The sequence below is a fragment of the Daphnia pulicaria genome, chromosome 7, assembly GCF_021234035.1.
Source record: "Daphnia pulicaria isolate SC F1-1A chromosome 7, SC_F0-13Bv2, whole genome shotgun sequence".
Classification (NCBI taxonomy): domain Eukaryota; kingdom Metazoa; phylum Arthropoda; class Branchiopoda; order Diplostraca; family Daphniidae; genus Daphnia; species Daphnia pulicaria.
In genome coordinates, this window is record NC_060919.1 from 16,649,131 (window position 1) to 16,673,817 (window position 24,687).

A 24,687-nucleotide genomic window follows, 5' to 3' on the forward strand; every position below is an offset into this window, starting at 1 on the left:
AGTTTGCAATTTTATTGGATATTTACCGTTTTTCGATACCGAGGAATGAACCTCTTAAATTCTTGACCCCGACACTCTAATCAGAATGAACTATAATAATTAAGATGCTGAAAAGAAAATGTGAACATGACCATGTTTTCCACAGATGCTTAGATTATAATATTTACACAAGACTCAGGGCACTGAACTAGCTCGCGCAAATTTTACACACACAAACATCGCTCACATTCGAGGGAAAGAAAATAAACATAAATTTTGATGCGCTCTTCTTGTTCAAGTCTAGGAAGTGGAGAGGAACAGAAAAAAAATAAGAGCATAACGTATCTTCTGAATCAATGTTTTTTCAGCAACTGGGACAAGTTTAGAAAAACACTTTTGGACACCCCGTTAGTTGTTTTCATATCATATTAACCGAGAATTTCTTTTTTTCTGATATGGGTTTCAGACGATCTAGAAATTGCAATCGATACTGAAATGGGAAAATAAACAGAGACGAGAATCCTGATAATTGCGAAGAAAAAGATGCAAAAAATTACAATGTAACACAAAAATACCATCTTCTTAATAACCGAGAGGGAGAGATTGGCCGTGTGTTACCACTGGCAGGTTTTATAAGGACCAAAAAAAACCGAAGAAATAGGCTTACTCTAAGAGAAAATATATATATAATACCCGAAATACAGAGAAAAAAAAAATCAAAATCTTCCGTATCACAAGAAAAACTAGGTTGCTTTTTGTTGTTGTGTGTTTTTTAAACTCAACGCGGCTACAACCCGACTTTCAGAGAAATTACTTTCTAATTTAGTAAATACATTTTCAAGGCTCAAAGGTACAAACACCCGATTTGAATTATTATCAGTTTCGGTTCCGCGTGCAAGTTTTGTGATAATGCTCCTTGTATGTCTTAGAGCCTGAGCTTTCCTCACCTCGGAAACGCACCCTTTCCCACAGTTGTTCGATACAAAATAGATCGACAACAAACAATTTTCAAATTTGAAGCTGGAGGATTAACATCTTTAAAAACTTGCCGTTGAGTCTAATGTGACATGGGCGAAGTGTGCAAACGTTCCAATTCTTCTAGACTAAGGATTTTTTGACTCGGCATCGGTGGCAGCGTTGGCATTTGTCCAGAACCAGTTTGGGAAAAGATTTCGGGTGGGAACCAACGAGATAATGAATTACCTCCTTGCAACATGTTGGGGCTCCGGTTTCCACTAAATGCTTGTTGCTGAAGCGCAGCTAACGCATTTAGACCTTGCGCTTGACCTACCCAAACGGTCTTGCAATAAAGTATACACAGAATTTAAAATGTAATTTGAGCTTACCTCTAATATTGGAAGCGGGGGAGATTCCGTAAAACTGGTTCGATGATGAACCTACGTTGGTTGGCAAGCGACTCTGACCGGTTTGAAGGCTTGCTTGATTACCCATGTACGGAGAGTATCCTGAACAATGTAACAAATGTTAAAAAACCATTCATCCGATCAATTTAAAAACAAAATGAAAATACCTGATATGGGAGGAATCATCGGTTGTGGATGAATTGGACGAAAATGAGTTCGATTACCGACTGGAACATTTGTAGGAATGCCACGATTCTGCAATGCCATGTTGGATTGAAGTCCACCGGCAGCAAACGCCAAAAGAGATTGTTGAAGTGGTGACGTTCGCTGCTGTTGTTGCTGCTGCTGTTGTAAGATTTGTTGTTTGAGCTGTTGTTGAGTTTGATTAGCAGAAGCTGCTACAGCCGCTGCCAAAAGTTGATGCTGCTGTTGCTGTTCCAGCATCTTGACAGCCACACCAGTGATGGCTGCATTCGATGCAGATGCAAGTCCGAATGGCCTATTACCGGCTTGTTGTGACTGTTGTTGTTGTTGTTGCTGGAATGGAAGCATGCTTTCTTGTCCTTTCACTAAAGGACGTCCAGTTAAAAGCTGTTGCTGCTGTTGAACAACAGGCTGAAGGGATTTAAACACAAGTGGGTTAAAAGGACACATAGATAACTTGCTTACTATAAGTTTCACTCACCACATCATTCATTCTCATTTGGTTGCTTACACGAGAAGCACCTTGTACTTGGCTAGCTGTTCTTCCGGTAAGGCGGTTCGAAGTCACCGAGCTTTGGCTAGCCGGAGGGGATGAAGTTGTTCCCATTCCAGTTTCTGCTCCGTCACCCTTATCCTAGTAAAAGATAATAAAGTTTAAAAAAATTTAAATAAATACAAAATCCACTAAAGTAAAATAAATTGATTAACAACTCAGTCACAAACTGCACCACTAAATTCTCACCAAGGACGCTGCTTTAGCTTTGTCTTTTTCGGCACCCATTTTACGCATAACAGCTGTGGGAGTAAACGACAGCGGGCTGGAAGAAGAAGCTGACTGCTTCGCTACTGATTGTTGAGGACTACCAACATAAGCTTGGCGTTGTTGTTGTTGCTGCTGCTGATGCTGCTGCTGTTGTTGTTGTTGCTGCTGCTGATGTTGCTGCTGATATTGTTGTAGCTGTTGCTGCTGTTGTTGCTGCAATTGCTGTTGTTGCTGCTGATGTTGCTTTTGCATTGTCATCATATGCAATTGATTCAATGTCTAGAGTGAGAAAAAATAAAGTTACACCACTACTCAAACTTATTGGGTTTACATTAAAACCTGTGGATGTCCGTTAGCCAAATCGCGCATCATAGAGTGAACGTCGGAATGCGGTTGTTCACTGTGCATCGAAAAAAGATGTGATTGCTGCTGTTGATGATGGAGATGGTTGATCTGTGGTTGTTGCAACATTTGATGTGTATTGTGCTGCTGTGTATTGGGATGATGCATTTGGTTGCTTTGCTGTTGTTGCAAAAACTTTGCCAATGCATCTTGATGAGTTTGTTGAGCGTGATGTTGAACTAAAAAATGTACAATACGGTTTGAGCGGTACGCAAACATAAAAAAATGTTGAAATATACCAGGTTGGGGAGGTTGTGCTTCAATCTTCATTTGTTTTCCAAGTAAATTGGCAAGGATATCTTGCTCAGTTGGGGCACTATTCATTACGGAATGTGGTTTAGTCGTAGATTCCTGCACCTGCGCAAGCAGTTTGTTGAAAACCGTCATACCATCATCAGAGCTTCGTTCGTTGTTGGAATATTTTCCTTAAAAACCGCATAATCAATTAACATACCATTCAGATAAAGAATAATCCCTGAGCTTACCACTACTACGTTCCAATTCTTCCGCCGTGACAATCTTTTTATGCTCAACCGATTGCTGCTGTTGACTTCCTTTCTGCAACATCTCTAGTAGAGAACGTGCAGCGTCTTGGTTGGTAGAGTGATCTGGTTTGACATTTTCCGTTGCCGGAGGCTTACTAGCCTCTGGTAAATCAGAAGTTTTGCCAAACCAGCGACTTGCCTTAGATCCCCGTGACGTTTCCTCGCTTTCAGTAGGTCCTAAACCGAGCCCATTGAGGTCACCGTCCATTTTCAAGAAATCTTCTATGTTAAAATCCATTTTATCCTGGTTAACTGGACTCTTCCTTCTGTATAAATAATGACATTTAGCTTCCTTAAATGTCTCATAATTATATTAAACTATACTTAGGAGCTTCAGTTTTCAGAGGTTGATCTTCTTTAACAACCTTCCCTGACAGCCCACTACCAGGACGAGAGGAACTAGTTGGCGGTTCCTCCGATTTCTTCGCTCCACTGGATTGTTGTCGTTCTTTGTTGCTTTCCTTTCTAATCGGAGCTTTAGAATTTTGTTTTCTGTCTTTTTCCTCGTCGAAACCGCGTAACTCGATTGTATCATGTTGAGATGATGGCCCTCCAAAAAACCATTCGGGAGTGTCATCTTCATTTTTACGACGAGACTAAATGAAAATAATTAAATTAGAATCGAAAATGATTGAACCTGTAAAAATTAACACACGTTGTATCGATCACCACGGTCACCACGACCGCTATAGTCACGATCGTAGCCGGAGCGATCGAAATTGCGACGATCCTTCTCTGCTGGATCTTTATCACGCGGATCAGCTCTGCTTGGTTGAAATGTCCGTCCGTTCCTTTCACTTCTTTCATTTCTCTCATTCCGATCGTGTCGATCATTCCTCTCGTTTCCACGCTCATTTCGCTGAGGTTCTCTATCGAAAGTTCGTTCTCTTTGCGGAGCAGGAGCTCGAAGAGGTTCACGTCGGTCTCGCGGTTCTTTAGCGGGGACAGGAGCAGGTTCTACATCTCGTCCCGTCAAACGTCCACTTCCCACTCGACGTGCAGGCAAAGTTGATTCACGAACACTATAATATAAAATCATTTGTTATTTGACTCGAAACTAAACAGTACAAGGTCAATACCTTTCGGTCACAACAGGCGGTACAGCCGGTTCAGCATCTTGTCGACGAACTACATGACATCCACTGACAAAGCTTCGACGCTGCGGAGTGAAACAAAATTCGTCCCCTTCTTCTTTACCTCGTTTCTAAACAGAGAAATTAATTTTAAAGTGAACTGAGGAGCATGAATGGCAACTTATTTGCAATCTATATCTATTTTGAATTATTTACTATAGCCATGCATTCAAAAACTATTCAAAAACTAAAAATTTACCTTTTCTTGTTGGTCTTCCTTGTTACCAGCTCCCACAACAGTACCCGAATTGGACCTTTTGGGCTCTTTGGCAGTTCGACTATGCCAATGCTCTGGATCCCACATTCCATTCTTTACACGGTCCAGATCATCAAATATTGCTGGCTTCTCTTTGGAGCTAGGATGGTTTTTAAGCTTGATCAACAAGTCTCTTGAATAAAAGAGTTTTGGAAGGGTTTTGGATGGTACTTGTTGGTTTTCATCATGGCCACCTTTACAAGACATAATCTTTTGGCTGACATTGCCATTAAGATTTTCAACACTTTCCATGATGATGTCTTCCATGGTAATTAAGGATACAAAAAGCTTGCAAGACAATAAGCTAAAAGAATGATAACAATACAAAATGAATAGTGAATCAGAGACCAGTTGGGTTTTGCAACAATATTGAACAGTAGGCTTCACAGTTTGCAGTTGGACTATTTAGGTTAAACCTGCAAATTTAAAAAAAATTTATCACTTGAATTGACTAACCATTTAGTAGAATAATTATTACTTATTTTAATTTAAAGTGGGAAAAGCTTAATCAGAACAGACTTTATTACAACTGGCACTAAAATTGCTATGCCACGCACATTGCCGAGTTTTCAACATGCAGCAGTCTTCCTGAAAACCCACACTTTCTTCCCTTGAGGGATTCTCGATGTTCGACAATATTTCGTAATCTGAGACTGACAAAACGAGGATTTCTCGTTAGAATATGTTCTTAAAAATATCCCAATAAAGAAAAAAACTTACTGAATTTGGTACAAACGCGTAAATTTACAACTAGACGAGAAAGAACGCACAAAGGGTAGTGTACAGATTACAACAACACACTATGAAGTTTCACTTGCGCCATCTACGCCAAGCAAAGCATTTGTGTGTGACGTAGATCGGGTTTGGCAACCAAATCATTATATTAATGTCGAATTGTGTCAAAAACTAAAAATTGCCAATTCAACTTTTCATGAAATGTAATATTTTACAATTAAGATTTTTATCTCTGCTTGAAGTCGTAATTACAGAAAATAATTTAATTTCGCGTTTTGCGATAAATCTTTGAAGGTTATAGATTTTCTATTAACTAAGAAAGGTTGTCACCGGAACTTTTTTCAAATGAATGACCTTGTTAAACCGCAGTTATTTTCTTATTTTCTAACACATTTTATTCACTACACACATATTTAAACTGTACTCATTGAATTATTTAAAATCAAAATTGGGCAAATATTACTGTACATTAAAAGAAAAGAATTGCAAGAAAGAAAAATGAATGGTGAAAAATGTTAACCTAATATGTATCAATTCATTTGGCAGTGGGAATTACCTTTCGGTTACAAAATCTCACCATTTAGCATGTACCTGGTAGACGTTTAAATCACGTTAACTTCAAATCCTGTAACGTAAATTTGCTTACTTGAAAGTGAACACAAGAAATCGGTTTTTACATTATGGTCAAATTATAGCAAAGTACACTGTAACGCTATTGAGAGCAAAAAAAGGCAATGATATTTTTTTGTACAAAGTGTGTAAGGAAGTTCCCCTTTTTAATCTAATACCAGGACTTGAGAAGACAAAAAATTGTGGAGTCCTTTGAGAATTGGTGGGAACTTGAATTACTGAAAAACTACACTAGGTTGGAATTTAAGATGCCAGCCATGGGTGGTATTTCAGAGAAACTCGGCTGCGGTCTCCGTAGTCGTAAAGTAATTCTTCCCCTGGTAGTATATCGGAGCGGGCAACAAGAAGTAAATGCGGCCTATCTTTGATCTCAATAACTTTTGGCATTAAATTGCCGGACTGTCGACTGTGATTAACGAGACGACCGAGACGTTGAGATTCCAAAGTGGCATCGACACTGTAAAATTCATAGTTAAATCAATTAAAGTTTCACACACAACATCTCACAATTAAAAGCAAATCCACATACCAGTATGACTGATTTTTATGCTGAAAATAGTACATATAGCATCCAGTATTTTGGTCTGCTGCATAAAGTTTCTCTCTTTCACGAGCTTCAGTCATATCAATGAGATCCCCGGAATACTCAACTACGAATTCGCCTCTTCGAAACAATTGAGTCGCAACTATTCCACGCCCTTTGCCTGGAAAATTGTGGACCTTAAGATAAAATAAAACTTTGGTTATCAAACGAGAAGAGAATAACATAATGATTTAGGGAACTACTTGTAACCCATCTTCTTTCCCAGACAATACGGATTCCTCGAGGTTCCTTTGTTTTTCCTCTAAAATAGCTGTCTTAGGTTTGCGGACGCTACGACGGACAGCAAAGTATTCCGTGAGCTTGTGATTTTGAGATGAGTCTTGATTGAGGCTTTGATTTACGTTCAGTTTACGCTTTGCTTTCATAGCTTTGACTTTAGGTTCCTTCACTGACTGGTCAACTATAATTTCTTCTTTTATAATTTTTTCAGAAACTTCCTGTGTCTCAGCTATCAGCTGCTGGGGCTCTTCTTCCAAAAGTATTTTATGGGGAGTGACCTCTCTTTTTTCTGGACCTGAGAAATTAAAAGAAAATCATAGAATACTTGTAAAACATTACCAGGAAATAATAATAAGAGTAGGAAGGGTATGGATCAGAGAGAAGATTAAACTGATCTTTTCTGATCAATAGATTAAAAATCTAATATCAGATCATTTCAAACTTGTTCATCATAAAACTAGAGAACTGAATTGTTTCACTAATAAATCAACTTACTTTGGGATTTGCCAAAGACACGTTGTAGTGCTAAAGACTTTGCAACCTGACCAACTTCTTTATCAATCTTTTCAAGTTCAACTTTTGATGCTTCTTCAGATGTGACTGCAGAAAAATAAACTGTGATTTTCTTTTCTCGTGAGCTTGAATCCAGTATTGGGCTGGTATGTGAAAGTTTTCCTCTAAAAGAGCTTTTTGTTTTATTTGTTACAGCTCCTTTTGGGATAACTGCTTGTTGCTGATTAACAGCAACTACTTCATTTGTAGGATTGCTACTGCTTTCGAGTGAGGCAGCTGGCTTCCTTCCTCGCTTGGCTGTGGTTGAACCTATTGGTGTATAAATTGAATTAACTACTTAAAACAGACTTAAATGTTAAGTTATAATTTTTCAGTACCTCGCTTCACCATAATGAGCTAATTGATGAAACTAGGATGTTCAACTTGAGACCATTAGAGGTAGACTAGATCTCGGAAGACTAATTACTTTGTATATTCACCCGAATCTAAAAAAATCAAATAAACAGAATCGTAAAATGTACACCCATGGGTAACGTCTGTCACCCTAGCCTCTTGACAGTCTCATTTCAAATGATGCTTTCCAAATAAATGAACATCTAGCTAAAATTATATTCTGATCCAATGTACAAACTAGTAACAAAACAAAGATGCTGTTTTGAATCACTGTTACAAAATTCATCAATACCTTACAAAACGTTCGATGAAAAGTTAAAAACGCGCCGTAATTAGCCCTCCATTTTCTAAAAAAATCGAGTGATACACATCGCGTCGTCTTGCCTCTTGCTGTCCACTTTTTTTTAAGAAAAAAGTAGAGGGCAGCACGAAATTTGTTTTTAGATTCTCTAACTCTAATAATAATCAATCTACACTTAACATTACCTATTGCTTTGATTGGAGAAATGTAATTACAAAAAGAGCAAATTTTCAAACCTTGGGGGCTCGTGGCGTGTGATTGTGATCTACGAAAACCGTTGAACACCATTCGGTTTTGAACGTAGGGATGGCTGTGGTATGATTTAAACCCCAATTTAATCGGGGTGCTCTAAATCGATAGTTAGCTGAAAGGCGGGAATTTTTTTAAATGATGTGTATTAGGATAGGAAGAAAAACTCAGAAAAGTGCAGATACATTTCCAACAGATTTTTCTAGTGATTCTTTAAATTTTACGTTTGCTACGACTGATGCGATAATGGTACTAGGATTGTTAACTATATTGGCAACGAGTAACAAGGTTTCCTTGCAAATGGGTTCGTAAGAAAAATTCAAAAGTTGCATAATTATCGTGATAAAATCGCTTTCCTTCAGTAAAGCGATTATATGATCATCACTAGAAGCACATACATTACCGAAAAATCGAACCAAAGGCACTAAGACAGAAACTTTTTTTTCTTCAGATAACTGCTTACGAAGTTGACATAATGACCAAAAAACGACTCCGTTAACTAAGATACTCGCATCACAACAAGAGAAGAAAGAGAGTAAATAATTCAGCCAGCATAATGAACAGACATCTAATTCCTTAGAATTTAACAATTTATCGACGTGCGCTGCAATTTTCGTCAAATCGGCCTCCCTAAATAAAAATAATTGCATGAACATTAGTAAAATTGTGTTACGTATTAAACTTACGCAGGGGTGCTTGTTGAAACGTATTGGATAAGACACTGAACTGCAGAAGTCTGAACATTTCCAAAAGTAGAATCAAATAAGGTCAACACCTTATCCAAAAAACCTTGGGCAGATAAAATAGTCTTGCCCTGTGGTAGCATATTTCCCAGGGCTGAGTGAGGCAAATTTAAAATAAGTGGAATGAATAATTAACTTCAACGGGAATCAAAGAAAATACCCCAACAACAAGCTTCTTGTAAAGAAGAATTTCCACTTCCCAGCAAAGTTATCAAGTAAGCGCCAGTTACGGAAGCAACCTGACTAACAATTTTAGTTTCATCCTCCCACACAGCAGCGTTAGCAACGCAATAAGCTGCTTCTAATTGTAAAGTCGAATCACCACCTATAGAAATAACATTCTTAAATATGAACTGGACATGAACAAACACAAACAACAAATTTCTATACCTGTTAAAAATGTGCATAAGCTTGGAATAGAACCATCAATGCCACAGAAAATAATTGCATTTTGTTCGCACTCTGCTAATGCTTGACTCAGATCGGCGAGAAATTCTCTGTTGACACCCTTCCTCTTTCTTAAAGTAGCAGCCATAGAATGGAGATTTACGGGTGAATAGGTACGTGGCTGCAATTGTTCGAGGCCACTTCGTTGGACTGTTGTTACCTTGTAACGTTTTTCTTTCCGTAATCTATTAAACTCTTGACGATTCTCATCTCGAATATTTTGTACAGTATTCTTCGATTCAGCTTCAGAACTCATTTTGTTTTGTATATATTTTTATACAAGTAATCTAGTTCAAGACATCTATGATTTTCTTCTTCAAACTCAACAGCACCTAAGATAATTTGTAATCAAACATTGGGAGTTCAGAAGATTTGTATGAAATACCTACGAATAGTATTGCCAAATATTTTCCACTCTTCTTTGTAAAAACTCAATTTCCCTTGAACATGCAAAGTATCACCTATAGTGTAGTCACCTTTTTCTTTCTCCAGTAAAGTAAGTAAAGTTTCTAAACCTTCATCTTCTTGATTAGAAATGAGCTGTGCAAACAGGAAAATTCTAAATTTCAAGAGGTTAATGTTTAACATTAATATTCTCATGTTTACCATAATAGATGAATCATTTTTAAGAGATAGTCTTAGTTCTTCAATGTTATCAAGTTCAGCTGACTTTTTTCCAAAATGACAGGATATGACACCAGAACCATCATCCACTAAAAAAAATGAAATCTTGGTTAAAAGAATTTTAAACGCCATATAAAAAAATTTTGTTACATACAAACATAAATATCAGCTTTTTCGTAAGTTAACTTATCAATTACAGTTCCTAAAATGTCAACATAGGCGATGACTTTTTTTCCGAATATCGCCGTTTTCGTATCGGAATGATTTTGTTTTAAACTTTTGATGGTACCAATCCACAGCTTTAGGTGATAACTTTCATGTAATGACGTTGATTGTTCGAATTTTGGTTTAGTTTCGTGAGATTTGATATCCCAAGATTCTTTATTTTCCAACTGGTCCATTCGAAATCGTCTACAAGACAAGTCAGTTACAACGTTGTCACCTGTAATTTTCTTAATATGTGTCAAACCATGAATTCAGATTCATTTATTGATATTTGATTCCTTAATATTATATAGTTTAGTGGATAAATTTTTTAATTTTAAAGTTAAATTCTTCGCTGCTATTACAGTTGTTTGGGAATCCATTGTGTTTTATTACTATGTGCAAATGTGCTATGTGTGTGTGTGTGTGTGTGGTGGTGGTGGTGGTGGGGGGAGGGGGGAGGTAGAGAGCCGGGGATTGGGCAAAATAGTCTAATCAAAATAGCGTCATACTCAAATCGAAATTTATTTTTAAAAAATTTAAGTAAAAATATTTTCACAAGTAACCTTCGCATCAACAAATCTACCTTTGCAAAACTGAAGAATAACTACATTAAATCTACATTATTCATAAACGCAACATTGCCTTAAAAGGTAGTTGTACCTGTAGTTGCTTCAAGCACTGAGCATTTGAACCTAATAGAAAAACGTACGTGTTGCCGTCTCTGCACCGCTTGTACAAAAGTACAGTTATGTCGAAGAAATTTGGTTACATTGGATCCCTTGGTTAAATGGGCCTTCAAAAGATTTCACAACAGTGTGGTTTCACGTGTCGTTCGCTAACTGTATTTTCAAAACAGGGAAAATAGTCCTTTTTTACACGTGATGCATAATGACCTAGCACGTGAAACGTTTTTATTCCGACATGAAGCGTAAATGCTGAGTACCGAGGAGTTGAAATAAAGACAGTCATCAGTGGAGGAAGAATCCGTCCGTATATTGAGGATGCGAGAGTAAGAAAGGTTTGATTTGTTGGGAGTGAAACTCCAGGAAAGTAGGTGTTATAAGATCAACTTAAAATACGCGGTTTATGGTGACGAACTTGTAGGGTCTCGGTTGAAAAGGTCTTCTAACGGAGGGACCTGTGCATTCTCCACTTCTTGAGATTTTGGCTGTACATAGCTCCGGCTGCAAAATTTCGAGTTTCGGCTTAGGTAGTCCGTCTGGAACGGACAATTGCAGCTCATCAACGCACGGCATCTGGATGACATTGAAATAGAGATTGCCGATCATCCGCGACACTGGAGTCGGAAGTGCCTTCAAGCAGCTAAAGAATTCGTCGTCGCAGGCGCAATGAGATCTTGGACAAATAAAAAAAAGTTTGATTGTGAAATTTTATTCAAAATTTTAGTTTAAAAATTTCCATTACTTGGTGTAAAATGATAGATTCATCAAGCCATGCGCGCTGGCGAAACCCTTCACTTTAATCGGGCAGTGGTCGTGTGCCCGACAACACTTGTCCACTTCGATTAGAGCACCTAGGTCATCGTAAGACTGGGCAACGTCTCCTGGACCACACCATTTCGTTCCTGCACAAAAAAATAGCAAGTAATAGCAAATAAAAAATTTATCCTTCAAATAATCTGTGAGAAAGCTGCATCTGTTCTTTCAAAACACACTGAGTTAAGAAAGCATAGCCTAAAATATTAGTCATCACAAAGCTTTCTCTCTCTTTCGTCACCTTCCGCAGCAAAAAAGAAAAGCAGTTGGTGATGCAAGCTATGCCCATTTCATAATGCATTTCATTTCTAATACGTGATAACAATGATAACGTTTACACACGTACCTGGAACAATAGTCGTGACAAACGTTGTCCACGAATTAGATGACGTCGAGTTCTCTGACCTCATTGATCTAGATGTCCATCCCCTTCCGTTCATCTCTATCGGTCCCCTTAGATACTGGCATTGTTTAATTAGGTTGACCATGGTATGGGTGTCTAGGTCAGGTAGGCAATTTTTGTTGATTTATATATATTTTTAAAATTGCGGCCGGTAGGCCGCCCACGTTCATGTAAGCGTAGGCCAAGGTTCGTGCGCTGGACGACACGTACCTTGGCCGCGAAAGAGCGGTCTGCCGGCCGCATTAATTAAAAAATAAAAATAGTAAATTACCAACTGGGTAAATTGGCATGTAGACCGAAAGATTTTTCAGCACTTCTACAGCTTGGTAGTGATAGCTGTTAAAAAATGGGAAAGAAAAAAAAAAACATTGAATTCCGTTTTTCAAAAATAAAATATAATTAAAAAAATGAATAAATTTTAATTTAGTTATTCTCTTAAGCTATAAGATGTATAAACAGCTTGGCATCGTATGAAGTTAAAACCCTTCAATGACTTTCTTCCTGTGAAATTTCTTTAATATATACAGAAATCCGCTAACGGGTTGCCACCTGGCATCACATGGCGTACTGAAAGGTGTAAGGGGGCAACGGATCCTCGACTACTAACGTAGTATAAGATTAAAAACTCCCGGACAAAAGATTCATGGGACGGGTTCTCTTAAGAATGGATACATTTCCGGAGAAAGTTTTCGTTTCTCTTCTCATCCCTCAGGGTGTGTGTAGTTGGATACAGGTAGTAAAAAAAAATCAGAATAACCTTCGTTTCAGACTTTCAATACAACGCATTAAAATAAAAGAATTTTTAATTTTACACAAAAGAATTATCCTTACTATTGTGAATGAAAGTTAAGCAACAAACAAATGAAATGCGAAAATATCAGTCTCGAAATGGTGTTATGAGAGCAAAAAGGAAAACTAAGTTTCCAATTTTCTCAAATCACCTCTTTTTATTTATATAATACGAAAACGAAATCTTACTTGACTTCCATTAACTTGCAGCTATTCACGTTCTTGTTAACGTAGGTAATAATGGCTACTGTTTCCTCGTCGTGGAAAGCAACGCTAGAAGTTGTGTTGGCTGTTTCAGGGTTCGACTGGATGTTGTTGAGATTCTCCAAGATAATACGGTTCTTGTCAGCATGCTTTTGTTGAGATGAAGGGCGATCGAAAAATTTTCTCAATAGGCGATTCCAGCCAGACGGCGATGATGATCCGGAACTGTTGTTACCATTGCGTTCCAAGTTGCTGACGGCTTGAACGGTGGCATTGTTGCTGGTGTCATTGACCAACGACTCGGCACTGCTTGTGGAATTTAGAGCTACAGCACTCTCATCGGATGATTGACATTCGCATGGCACAACGTGGTAGGATAACACGGTTACGGTGAAGACCGCAACAAGCCAAAATCGGACCGACATTGCATGAACTCGTTTCGCCAACGTTCGTACAGTACGGAAATGTAACGCGATTTTCGTGACAAGTAGTTTAAAATGTAGCTCTTAACAATGAAACTTAAATACCAAATATGACAACAGAAAAATCACAGATTGGAGAAAGCGGACCACCTATAAGGTGTAGATGGACAGCAAACAGTGCGCGCGGAGGCGCAAGCCAACACACGGAAAGAAACTAACCCACCACTATCCACCAACTCGCTAACAATCCACACAGATCCAAACCAAGTCACGGTTCGAGACGATATGATACCTTCAAAAGAGTTCTCTCTCCCGAAAGAGAGTTCTGTACCGTTAAATCCAGTCTTCAGTCAGTCGGCAACAGCGAAAATCGAAGCGGCTGTTATCCTTCTCCACAGAAACCTAACGGGCGACTCAGTCAAGTATAAACAAAGGAGACTATGACGGCATTTGGAATAGATAAAATACAAAACACAACTAACCTAACCACAAATTCGAACAGAGAAGAAGAAATTCATCCTTTTGTTGTTTTTTAAATAATCATAAAATAACACTGCATTAGGAAAAGATTCAAGTATACAAGAAAATGAAACAGGTAACTTAAATCACCTTGAAGAATAGCTGCCGCACCGTTATTCTGTCGTTGCCGGTTATACCAAGGGCTCCATACACTGGTTTTCCCACTAAAAAAAAAGGGAACACCAATTGCGGTCATCGCCAGAAGGCATCCCGGTGGCCCAGTTAAGGAGGCCAGCACTGCCAGCAGCAAAGGCAAATGTTCGATAACCCTCCCCCCAAAAGGAAGCTTCATGGAAGTACGCATGCATGCATTTATAAATTGGTCGTAGTCATAACCCGTTAAAAACGAGGCAACAAAGGTGTTGCTAGGCCCGCAATTAACTTGATAATTGCCGTATTTATACTAAACGCCTTTCAGAGATTGTTTCCACAATAGCGTGTATTAAGACAAAAAAAGGGAGAAGAATACGACAACTTACGCATCCTTCTTTATTTTCTTGATTTGCGTGTCTGAGGTCGTGGACGATAGGGGTTGAATGGACCATTTCGCGGTCAGTTCTTTCCCAGTAGACGTACTTTTCTTCAATGCCTTTTCTTCCTTTTCGTGGAACTTGCGTTTGTTTTCCAAACGCTTAGCTTCGCGTTCACGGCTCTTACGATTCTTCATCATGGAGCGATACAATCGTTTGTCTTTGTTGCGAATCATAAGTTCACGGAATTTGTAGTGTTCTTTTTCCTCTTCGTCCATACCCTTGACGTCGGGCATTTCAACGCGACCTCTCATTACCTTCATGCCTTTTTTCTGCGAGAAACATCGTTGTAAAAATACATTTAATTGCTTTTTCAGAAACATCGTTAAAAAACAAACTCGTCATTACCTCCTTAACGACTTGAGACTTTGTGGTATCATTCTTTTTCGGTTTGCTATCTTCTTCTTCTTCACTGCTATCATCCTCACTCTCCTCCTCTTCTTCTTCTTCCTCTTCAGCTAGTAATCACAAGGCATTAATTTAGCAAGCTTAATCAGTGCGAAAGGACAAGTAAAAGCATACCTGGAAGGGTTTCGCCGCGCTCAAGAGCCAGGAGTACCTGTCGCTCAGGAGGAATGTAGTCACCAAGACGCTCAGTAACAAAGGGCGAGATATGCGGTGGCAGATTAGCACCAATGAAATAGTCTTCCACCGGAAGTAATCGACGGAAGTTGATGCAGTCAAACAACCATTGGGGTTGGATGTAATAACTGTCATGAAGAAAAGCGATTAGATGCGCAGTACTGACACAAATAAACACCAAGCAATAATTACCGAGAAAGATATTGTTTTTCGACGGAAGGTCTGTCGATAATTTGATGTGTAATGCTTTCATCAGTCTCATCATATGTGGCGCCCGCAAATATGGAGGAATCCCACGAAGCTTCACCATCGCACGCTCGGATCACGAAAACAACCGATTCACGTGGAACTTCACGACTAATGAAAAACTTTAAACCTTTGAAAAGAGATTTCAGTCGCTCAATTGCTTCCGCCTCACGCTTTGCTTCATCAAGTTTATCCTGTCCATCAGCCTATTGAATAAATGCTAGTTTTAGAACAAAAACAATAATTATTAAAAAGATTATTATTTTTTTTACCGATGGAAATTCGTCTATTTGAAGTTCTTCCTCTGCTTCGGGTACGTTTGCAACAAGACTCGTATTCAAAGCTGCTACCAGTTCGTTGTACTCTTCAGTAGCATCTTCATCCGCGGCATTTTCGTTAACTACAAATTATTTTGGTAAGTTTATTTAATTAATGAAGAGATATAAACAATATTACTATTAATTCCCGGAAGTTTCGGCGGATACTGAAGATTAATGGAGTGGTAGAGTCGGAAGTTTATGAATCCAAGCATTGAAGTATAAAAATCGACGAAATTTGTCATGATCCTATAATCAACATCCGATGCTGTTGTGGGCTAAAGAAATTGAAGAGATTAGAATGACACTCAAATTATTTGGTAGATAGACATTACCTTGAACCCTCTTAGATGGTTAATAAGAATTGTCACAGGCTGTCCTTTAATCTCTACTTGGTAGTAAATGCCTTTTACTGAAATAAAGACTTTGCGCAAAGCTTTGGCAGCAATCACATAATGTAAAAACTCAACGGTGAGCCTGCGACAAAGTGAAATCAGATTCGCCGGAACTTTGGTGTCTCGCGGTAAAGTCGAATAGAAAAAACAGAGGGTCAAGCAATCATCCAGATCATTGAGTGCATCAAGAAATGTAGGGTATCTAAGAAGATAAATTAATCAATAGACAGTGAACATTTTATTAACTATTACTACCATTTCTTACCTTTCTTTTACCAAATGGTCTAACTTCATGCTAGGCTTGTTATCTTTCAGCCTTGCTACAGTTTCTTTATCACCCTTCTCCATCGCAGTCTTCATCTTCCTCATGAAGATTTTGAAGTCCCTGAACTTCCATATCAGAGGTTCGTGGCTCAAAAATCTGATGTCTTTCACATAGTACAGGGTCTTCTTGTCAAGTTTTCCCTTCTGGGCTTTCTTTCTGTTGTTGGGCTCACGTGGGTAAACACCCTTCAAGATGCAAAGGCGTCGAAAGTCTTTCAAGTTTAGCTGCAGCTTTTTCAAGGCTTGAGCTCTTGTTATGTATTTGGTAGCTTCACCTGCTTCGTACTAATTAAAGGATAGTTAGTTTTCATCACGTTCTCTTTCTCTTTGCTTAAGCATGACACGTCACATGTCCATATTTCAGCCAGTGGCAGAAAACATCAAAGATACAACACTACATCTACAATATGAATTAATTTTAGCAACAAACCTTTTTCTTCATACGGGCTCCCATTTTGTATGCTTGTTATATGCTATTTCAATTAAACAGATCAAAAGAACATACGCTCGATCGTATGGCGTATTTAGTCGACCACGTGCACCGAAAAGCCCAAACTTTACTTCAGACAAGCAGACGACGGTATCGGACGGTATTTGACAATTCTAGTTCAAAAAGGCCGACTCGAGAAAACGTTTCCGACAAAACACCCAATAACATTGGGATTTTTATAAATTTTCAATAATTATTTTCGACACACATTTCTTAATATGACCATTATTTTATAAAATATCATAAAATTTTAATTGAAATTGAAAAGCTAGTTATGTTAGTTATTCAATAGATGGCAGTATGGATTTGACTGATTATGACATATCTTGAGCGGCTTGGCCTCTAATATTGATATTTCCTTTAAAAAAGGTGAAAAGGAAAAGATTATCAACATTCGTAATTATCACTCATCAGTGACGCAAGGTTTGTTAGCCAAATAAAACGGATTACGAGTTGCGACACCTTGAACACCGTCTATTTAAAGAAACTCGTTTCTTAAGTAGAGGCTGTTGAAACTTGAAAGCTAAGGCTTATACTAATTAAGTTTTGGACATGTAGGTGTTGTATGTTCTTGTTCATTCAAATACTACATAACAATCTATTTGCCCTATGTTTTATTAACCAAATTTGTGTTTTGTTTAATATAGGGGATTGCATAATGTGAAGCAATCATTCATTTTTCTGTGGCTATTTTTTATGATCTCAGTTCATTTACCAAACACAAAGTAAGTAAACAAAATTTTTGTGGTATGCAATTGAGTTGTTTATTCTAGAACATGGGCATGATGATTCACATTTGCCAAATATATGAATAGGAAAAATCTATTGGCCCTCGGAAAGCCTGGAATCTGTTGGCCAATAGGCCTGACCATATGAATATTAACACTTGGTCCAGATGTGTCTTGTGTCATGCAGTATTAACTTGACCTAAACATCCATATAATCATATTACTTTATTTACTTAAAGTGCTGCAGAGTATGTTATAAAAACATCATGGAACAATATGACAATTGATTCTTCTGATCAAGTCATAATAAATTTGGAGAAACATGATGCTAAGTCATTCAAAATTGTTGTTCAAGCTCCTTTCTACGATGACCCACCTCCAAACACACCTGGTGATGTAGGTGAACCAAAATGGGGGCTTTGGGATTTCGAATGTATGTAACTACTACTGTTTTCTGAAAGTATGAAGTATTATTTTCATTTAATTGATCTAGTGGTAAAAATTTTCTTCTTGAACGATCTACACCAGTATATTGAAATTCAGCTGGGAGCGTAAGTACATTTTTATAAGGTTGAACAATTGCTAATTTGCTACTAGATTAATAAAAGTTCAAATTTTTAATCAGATGGGGCCATCACTTTGTATTACTCTTGAATGGGTATCGACACACGATTCGTTTCGGAATGTTGATAAATTACAAGGCAGACCGGAGTGGCAAACGATGGAACGGAACTGCCATTATTCCTTTAACCTACCTGCCTGTGAACGCTTCCAAATTGAACGTCTTTTCATATCATGGTTCAAGAGATAAGCGTGTCGTAAACGCACTCTATCCCGTTGAAAACATTGCTACTGCTGAACTAGACGAGTAAGTATTATTTCATACATTAACTGGGGGTTATTATTAACTTTATTACTTTTTAGTCACAAATTGCCATCGTTCCAACCCTTCGATAGAACTGTTTTATTTACTGAACATTTTGAAGCCATGTCGTCGGTTTGGACGGATGCGCTACAAGGGTACTATAATCGAAATCCTAATACTGATTTTGAATCCTAAATTTTGCAACACCACTGATATTTTTTGCTAAAGGATTCGCAGTTTTCAAATCGCTACTTCATGGAAGGGAAAAGAACTTCTTTCCAATGAAACCGTCGACTTACATGTACAACTTGATGCATCACTTACCAATTTGATTCTAAATGTTAGCGCACCCTTTTACAATGATCCAGCTCCCGAAAAAACCAATGGAGGCCCATTTGCAGATTTATATAAATACGAAGTCGTCCATCTTTATTTACTTGGTTATCCGGATTTGAAATATCTGGAAATCGAACTTGGACCGTATGTTTTACGTTATCAAATCACTGAGCGAACCGATTCTATTTGTTTTAACATTACTTTTTCAACTTGCAGGTGGGGACATTATCTTGTCGTTTTCTGGAATGGCTATTACAACAAAGTTGGAAGTTTGGATTCCCCATTGAAATATTCATTTAATCGTTTCGGAAGTCATTGGAATGGATCTGCCACTATTCCTTTGACGTATCTGCCACCCAGAGTACGTAGTAAACAACCAAAATCAACCAATTTAGTATTAATAACTTTGATTTGAATAGGTATACGCAATGAATGCGCATTCTACTCACGGCGCTGATGAGAAACGCCAGTCGAACAGTTTGTACCCTGTACCAGAAGGTAGCAATCAGTCGTCACCGGATTAGTAAGAAGCTTTTTCATTTTCGTATCCGATTCAATGCACATGATTAATATTAACCTTCAAATTTTTGCAGTCATAACTTGAAAAATTACAAATTCGTCGATCTTACCGAATTATATCCCGGAAACGACGACACAAAATGTTCACAAACCTGGCAAGCTTTAAATGTGTGTCCAAATTCAGCTGTTCAATCGCAAACTGGTATTATAAGCTTGGTTATTTTAAACGCTATTTTGGTGCTCCTGTTAAATATGTGAGAAATAACGTTGTTTAAATTCATCATTTAAGAAGTCTAAGGAAATATTATGGTGAATAAATTTAGTCAATGTTATATAGCAAGGGAACGGTTAATAAGTATCTAAATTGGGCAATTGCCTTTTATTTTCCCTGTAGTAAAAAATTTAAACAATTTTACCCACTGTTCCTTAAAAAAATTCTGCATCGGTAATTGGAATCTTTTTAGAACAACCTGTGCACTTCAACAATTCGATGGACAACCCGTACATAGTGTTGAAATGATAATGAGTAAAGGAATCCACTTACAAGAATATTTCGCTTAGTTGGGTAGAACAACGTACAATATTATCAAAATACATTAAGAATCAAAATCAGGTTTGACGTTTGCGGAAGCTGGATTCATATCCTGGAAATAGTGAGATCCATTCTCGGCAGCCAATTTACGCTGAGAAAGCGATAATTTATTCGAATTCCCCAAAAGAGTGGCGAACGGTTTCTTGATTCTAGACACAGGGTGCCTGACGGGAGTTGTCTTCATTTCGTTCGACTGCACAGGCAACGTCGGCGATATCTTGTTAGTCAACAAAGGCTTGACTGGTGATGCGTTCATCTGCACTGGACGTGTCTTCAACGGCGAAATCTCAGCAGTGAGACTATCATTCACAGAGAGAATGGAATCGTTTTCATCCTCGGAAAGATAAACCACATTCGGTGACGACACAGCGGGTTTGGTGAAATAAGGTGAGCTGGAGACGACCATAGGGGTGAACGATTGCGACTCTTCTTGAGTAGATGAAAGTAGCTGTTGCTGACTGGCAACCAAAGCAGCAGCGTCTTCTGCTACAAAGTTATCGGCAAATTCCTTCAACGAGTTTAACATGGGCGGAAAGCAGTGGAAGTGACGAATAGAAGACCGGACCCATTTGGATAATTGGTTCACGTATCGTGGCGTTTTTGCAAAACGATCATCCACTAGGAGAATAGCTCCCCAATCGGCTTTGTGTCTGATACAGCGTCCTAGTGCTTGATTCAATGCCCTATTTCACAAACAAACAAACAAAAAACATGTACTATTATTTGATGGGAAAGTAATGGATAGACCGAAAGATAATTTGAAAAGAAAAACTAACCTGAAGGCTTGGATCTCGTACCACTCACTTCCGTTGAGTAACGGTGTAGAGGCGGACAATTTGTCATTGTATTGGCGTTTCAATTCGACTTGAGTATCTTTGAAATTTGGGAAAGGGATTCCCACACAAATGACGGCCCGGGCATTGTTATCGGTAAAGTCAAGTCCTTCGCTGACTTTGCCTCGACATACAGCCAACATCAGAGCGCCGCTGGGTACGTCACCAGTTTTTTTGCTCGGGCATTCAGACCCATCACCCGAGCCGTCCAAGTCTAAGCAACTCAGAGCACTGATTTAAAAAAAAATAAAATAGACAATTTAATTCATTCAAAGATAGAGAAAAAAAAGTAGGCTGGTTTACTTTACGCTGTCTTCGATGGCCGAGTAAAAACTCTTGAGCGTTTCCTCAAAGTCGCGTGAATCTCGCGACTCGCAAACGATGGTTTTGTAATTGGAAAGGTGTTGCCATAGACCCGTGTCCTGCCATCGAGTGACAAGCTTCTCCAATAGACTGTAAGAGGGCAGGAAGCATAAAACACCGTGCGGAATCGTCTGGCAGACGGACAAAGCCAACCGGCCGAGTTCATCCTTGAGTGACAAGAGTTGGACCGGTCAGAAACGTCAACTGCCGTTGCGTAAACCGCACCATCGCGGGTACAACTTCGAAGAATAGAAAATAAAGAGGAGATTTACCTGATATTCAAAAGTCCCGGTCACCTTGAATGTCCCGTTGAGCAGAGTGTTCCTAGGCCCCTGCGAGATGGTCCCTATCCACACACGTTTGGCCGGAATGACATGATTGGCCTCCAGAGTGAGCTTGAAATCGATATCGAGTTCCGACTGATAAGAGGCCAAGGGTGACAGCGTGCCTGATGTGACGATGATAGATCGCGTACTCTCTTTGATTTCATGCATCACGACAGCCGAATTGAGACACCATAAATTGAGGGCGTATGTCCACTGCGAGGCGATGTTGGCTTTCCTGTAAAGTCCATTTCCAACAAAATAATTGATTGCAAAGTGAGGCATTTCACAACGTCTCCTGGCATTGACTCACCCGAAAAATGACGATCCAGGTCCTTTTTTCTGTTTCCTCTCGACAGTGCGAACGACTACGGCCCGGTAGTCGTCGCGGTGAATTTGATTACCGTTCAACATCAAATCCATAATCATGAGGAATCCTTCGAGGAGAGTTTGAGTGGCAGCCGACAATTGTGGGTCCTGGCTGCCCTCTTTGTCATTCCAATCCGACTCGAGTTGCTCGTTGAAGATATAATCGATTATCGCCTTGAGCTCGACCAGCATTTCGGGACCGTAGCCGTCGACGCTCAAATTGGCTACAAATTCCGTGCCGGTCATCACGTGAACTTCCCGGTCGAAGCCGACACTCTTCATGTTCGTGGCGTGTTTGCCGATCCATTGCATCATGTAAGACGAGAATTTGGCCAGTCTATCGATTTCTTTTTCCATCGTCGGGTGCCGATTACCGATCTACTCAAGACACAGAACGGAAACAATAGGGGGATGGCCCATCAAGCATTCAATTTTTAAGACTTGTTTACTTTCTCGCAGTCATTGAGAGCCAAGCGAAAATCCTCTTGTGACCAAGAACCTCCAGCTGATTCGCGCGCTGTGAATGTATTAAGTACATAAGCATTAATGCTTAATACATAAGAATTAATGCTTAATACCAGAATCCTCGATGTTATGAGCCTCGTCGAGAATGATAATATTGTCATTAATTGGGATCTTCATCGACTGACGTACCCTCGGATCAATCAGGTAATTGTAAGGGCTAAAGACGATCTGCGCTTGCTCAGACATGTCGCGCGAAGCGTAATATGGGCAAACCCGAATGCGACGGCCTAAACTCACCAAATCTTCGATATCCTAAACATCAAACAAAATAATCCCAAGCAAAAAAAAGTAAAATAATTTTCATTTGAATCACCCCCCCCCATTAATAAATTAAACATTGACTTACCCAACCACTGACCAGTCCATAGTTACGAATTTGAGCTTGCGTCTTGAGCTTGTCTTTGCCTTGCCAACGGTAAGAACAACCACCCTGTACAGAGTTGGGGAAAAAAAAAGAGAAAAATGGACTCATTAAAGTTCCAGTGTGAGTGGACAACTTGTCAGGAATGTCCGCCAAGAACAATTCGACTAGTGTTCCAACGTACAGTTCAATGAAATGAGACTAGAAAAATTGTGGGAAGCATGAACTGAGTCAACAACAATGGTCACTTTGTCGTAGGGACGAAAAAAAAAAACCTTTCGGAGAAATGAGCGGATCGTCTCGAAAGATACGGAGAATAATTGTCATCATAATGAAAAAAACAGGACAAAATGTTTGGCTCACATTACAAAGCGCTGACGAATCAAAAAAATGAAATAAACCGAAAAATAGGGGGAAAAAGAAGGTGGAGAGAAATATCTAAATACGAAGAAAAAAGTTGCAGGGGGGTTATACGAATGCCGCTTTTGCGGTGATTACTACGGTTGGATAATGGATTGAAAGATAGGATTCATTACGAGAAAACGAGACCGCCTTCAAAGAGGCAAAAGAATCAACCCACCAACCATTCCCCTCGTTTTCTTCTCCTTTTTTTCTTATTGAATGAATGAAAAGAAGAAATACTAGAAATGAAATTTTTTTTCATGAAAATAAAATAAAAAAAGGGGGGAAGTAAAAATTTGATCTTGAAAGCGTATCATGTCTCAACGTCGGCGTCTTGAATAACCGGATGGTTTCATGGCTCCTCCTTCTTCACTGTCTTCTAATGACGGGCAATTAAACTTGAAACCAGTCATTTTCATTTTTTTTTTTTTTTTTTGTTATCCCCCCCACCCAAGTTCTTTGATCTCATTTGATCGTATTTGACGCTCGGGCGATCACGATCGTTCTTTAAATGGCAAAACAAGTTGAATGCGTGATTCTCTTGGCTGGCAGGTAACAGGTCGATGGCGAACTGTTGTTACCGAGGAGGACGAGATCAATTCGCGGAAATCATTAGGTAGATACAAAAGAGGTATACTACACTTTTACAGTGTAGCTTGTTCGATTTCCCTTTTTCGCTGGAATCGGGGTGGGGGGGAAGAAGGTCGCGCAACGAGAGACGATGAAATTAATTGCGCGCTTTTACCTTCTGCTGCGGATCCTGTTTGGCCAATCGTCGGTCATTTAGTATTTTGCAACCTTCGTTTTTGTTGGCGGAACGCGACACTTCTGGATGGATGCAGGTGTGTTCCCTGCTGGCCAGTACGCCCATCCTGTAAAATGTCGATCGACAAAGCCAAAGTCGAATGGAATGATAAGAGAAGAAGAAAAATATCTATCTCAAGTCTTAAGATTTAAGAAGGAAATTCAAATGAAGGTAAGCTGGGGGGGGGGAATAAATAATAGCTGTCGAGGGCATCGTGTGTGACTCACGGAGTATTGCAGTAGACGGTGCGGCGGAATTCTTTGACCACTTGAGTGATTTGCTTGTGCGTCCGCGTTCCAAAAAAGATCTTGGGAATCCTGGAATGGATGCGCAAGAGTAAACAAGCTACTGAGTTGAACGAGCCATTCCACACACACACACAGAAAAAACAAAACAAAACAAACAAACAAACAATCGCATGCGATTATCTCGATTTGTCGGCCCTGACAAAGCGGGCTACTGTACGTACTTTTGCTTCCGTTGAATGAACGGCTGTTCGACAGGTGACTCGACGCTTCCATCGCCGGACAACATCACTCTTTCCGTCTTCACGTCTTCCATTTTGATTGGAGCCGACGATCCAGCCGGACGAATGGCAACCAACGGCTTCTCTGGCGGCGATTTCGAAATCTGATTTG

The 24,687-nt window shown here is 39.1% G+C and overlaps 7 protein-coding genes across 15 annotated transcripts in view; 1 reads left to right on the forward strand and 6 right to left on the reverse strand.

The window, feature by feature from the left end:
* Window positions 1–116: 116 nt before the first annotated feature.
* LOC124348853 (mediator of RNA polymerase II transcription subunit 15-like) lies at window positions 117–5,478 on the reverse strand. 2 transcript variants are annotated; one of them, XM_046799196.1, is made up of 14 exons: window positions 5,367–5,476; window positions 5,125–5,299; window positions 4,590–5,062; window positions 4,337–4,461; window positions 3,913–4,279; window positions 3,582–3,853; window positions 3,198–3,523; window positions 2,952–3,137; window positions 2,650–2,891; window positions 2,290–2,589; window positions 2,029–2,181; window positions 1,511–1,958; window positions 1,326–1,445; window positions 117–1,266 (listed from the first exon to the last, which is right to left on the reverse strand). In XM_046799196.1, the coding sequence occupies exons 3-14, from the start codon at window positions 4,911–4,913 to the stop codon at window positions 1,037–1,039; spliced, it is 3,093 nt and encodes a 1,030-aa protein (XP_046655152.1). In that variant the 5' UTR covers window positions 4,914–5,062; window positions 5,125–5,299; window positions 5,367–5,476; the 3' UTR covers window positions 117–1,036. The 2 variants fall into 2 exon arrangements, with proteins under 2 accessions (XP_046655152.1, XP_046655151.1); XM_046799195.1 differs by lacking the exon at window positions 5,125–5,299 and having other exon boundaries at window positions 5,367–5,478.
* Window positions 5,479–5,882: 404 nt separating this feature from the next.
* LOC124349030 (N-lysine methyltransferase KMT5A-B-like) lies at window positions 5,883–8,358 on the reverse strand. Of its 4 annotated transcripts, XM_046799521.1 has the most exons (7): window positions 8,227–8,244; window positions 8,033–8,137; window positions 7,725–7,832; window positions 7,330–7,656; window positions 6,798–7,129; window positions 6,541–6,731; window positions 5,883–6,468 (listed from the first exon to the last, which is right to left on the reverse strand). In XM_046799521.1, the coding sequence occupies exons 3-7, from the start codon at window positions 7,735–7,737 to the stop codon at window positions 6,255–6,257; spliced, it is 1,077 nt and encodes a 358-aa protein (XP_046655477.1). In that variant the 5' UTR covers window positions 7,738–7,832; window positions 8,033–8,137; window positions 8,227–8,244; the 3' UTR covers window positions 5,883–6,254. The 4 variants fall into 4 exon arrangements, with proteins under 4 accessions (XP_046655477.1, XP_046655476.1, XP_046655478.1 ...); XM_046799520.1 differs by lacking the exons at window positions 8,033–8,137; window positions 8,227–8,244 and adding an exon at window positions 8,278–8,358; XM_046799522.1 differs by lacking the exon at window positions 8,033–8,137 and having other exon boundaries at window positions 8,227–8,315.
* Window positions 8,359–8,413: 55 nt separating this feature from the next.
* Window positions 8,414–10,537, reverse strand: LOC124349028 (CST complex subunit STN1-like). 3 transcript variants are annotated; one of them, XM_046799512.1, is made up of 7 exons: window positions 10,259–10,536; window positions 10,087–10,193; window positions 9,870–10,020; window positions 9,424–9,812; window positions 9,194–9,358; window positions 8,977–9,127; window positions 8,414–8,920 (listed from the first exon to the last, which is right to left on the reverse strand). In XM_046799512.1, the coding sequence occupies exons 4-7, from the start codon at window positions 9,734–9,736 to the stop codon at window positions 8,458–8,460; spliced, it is 1,092 nt and encodes a 363-aa protein (XP_046655468.1). In that variant the 5' UTR covers window positions 9,737–9,812; window positions 9,870–10,020; window positions 10,087–10,193; window positions 10,259–10,536; the 3' UTR covers window positions 8,414–8,457. The 3 variants fall into 3 exon arrangements, with proteins under 3 accessions (XP_046655468.1, XP_046655469.1, XP_046655470.1); XM_046799513.1 differs by having other exon boundaries at window positions 9,866–10,020; XM_046799514.1 differs by lacking the exons at window positions 8,414–8,920; window positions 8,977–9,127; window positions 9,194–9,358 and having other exon boundaries at window positions 9,758–9,812; window positions 9,866–10,020; window positions 10,259–10,537.
* A 577-nt stretch (window positions 10,538–11,114) lies between these two features.
* LOC124349025 lies at window positions 11,115–14,010 on the reverse strand. Its single transcript, XM_046799510.1, has 5 exons — window positions 13,189–14,010; window positions 12,482–12,546; window positions 12,154–12,306; window positions 11,737–11,896; window positions 11,115–11,667 (listed from the first exon to the last, which is right to left on the reverse strand). The coding sequence occupies exons 1-5, from the start codon at window positions 13,626–13,628 to the stop codon at window positions 11,382–11,384; spliced, it is 1,104 nt and encodes a 367-aa protein (XP_046655466.1). The 5' UTR covers window positions 13,629–14,010; the 3' UTR covers window positions 11,115–11,381.
* Window positions 14,011–14,563: 553 nt separating this feature from the next.
* Window positions 14,564–17,126, reverse strand: LOC124348931 (pescadillo homolog). The gene is made up of 9 exons (XM_046799341.1): window positions 16,969–17,126; window positions 16,480–16,823; window positions 16,155–16,416; window positions 15,959–16,097; window positions 15,775–15,902; window positions 15,449–15,708; window positions 15,197–15,384; window positions 15,023–15,132; window positions 14,564–14,946 (listed from the first exon to the last, which is right to left on the reverse strand). Exons 1-9 carry the CDS (start codon window positions 16,990–16,992, stop codon window positions 14,620–14,622), a joined length of 1,782 nt encoding a protein of 593 aa, XP_046655297.1. The 5' UTR covers window positions 16,993–17,126; the 3' UTR covers window positions 14,564–14,619.
* A 286-nt stretch (window positions 17,127–17,412) lies between these two features.
* Window positions 17,413–19,808, forward strand: LOC124348996. Of its 2 annotated transcripts, none has more exons than XM_046799453.1 (10): window positions 17,413–17,586; window positions 17,676–17,753; window positions 17,996–18,189; window positions 18,250–18,307; window positions 18,382–18,624; window positions 18,681–18,776; window positions 18,850–19,101; window positions 19,174–19,318; window positions 19,377–19,480; window positions 19,551–19,808. In XM_046799453.1, exons 2-10 carry the CDS (start codon window positions 17,725–17,727, stop codon window positions 19,732–19,734), a joined length of 1,305 nt encoding a protein of 434 aa, XP_046655409.1. In that variant the 5' UTR covers window positions 17,413–17,586; window positions 17,676–17,724; the 3' UTR covers window positions 19,735–19,808. The 2 variants fall into 2 exon arrangements, with proteins under 2 accessions (XP_046655409.1, XP_046655408.1); XM_046799452.1 differs by having other exon boundaries at window positions 17,413–17,582.
* A 20-nt stretch (window positions 19,809–19,828) lies between these two features.
* Window positions 19,829–24,687, reverse strand: part of LOC124348852 (Fanconi anemia group J protein homolog) — a 32,143-nt gene continuing 27,284 nt past the window's right edge. For both annotated transcript variants that reach the window (XM_046799194.1, XM_046799193.1), the window contains exons 6-16: window positions 24,519–24,679; window positions 24,277–24,366; window positions 23,990–24,116; window positions 22,828–22,911; window positions 22,535–22,733; window positions 22,406–22,473; window positions 21,901–22,334; window positions 21,537–21,825; window positions 21,205–21,431; window positions 20,845–21,132; window positions 19,829–20,751 (exon numbers count right to left, since the gene is read on the reverse strand). In XM_046799194.1, the coding sequence (XP_046655150.1) occupies window positions 20,073–20,751; window positions 20,845–21,132; window positions 21,205–21,431; window positions 21,537–21,825; window positions 21,901–22,334; window positions 22,406–22,473; window positions 22,535–22,733; window positions 22,828–22,911; window positions 23,990–24,116; window positions 24,277–24,366; window positions 24,519–24,679 (2,646 nt within the window). In that variant the 3' untranslated portion in view covers window positions 19,829–20,072. The remainder of the gene's footprint in view (window positions 20,752–20,844; window positions 21,133–21,204; window positions 21,432–21,536; window positions 21,826–21,900; window positions 22,335–22,405; window positions 22,474–22,534; window positions 22,734–22,827; window positions 22,912–23,989; window positions 24,117–24,276; window positions 24,367–24,518; window positions 24,680–24,687) is intronic.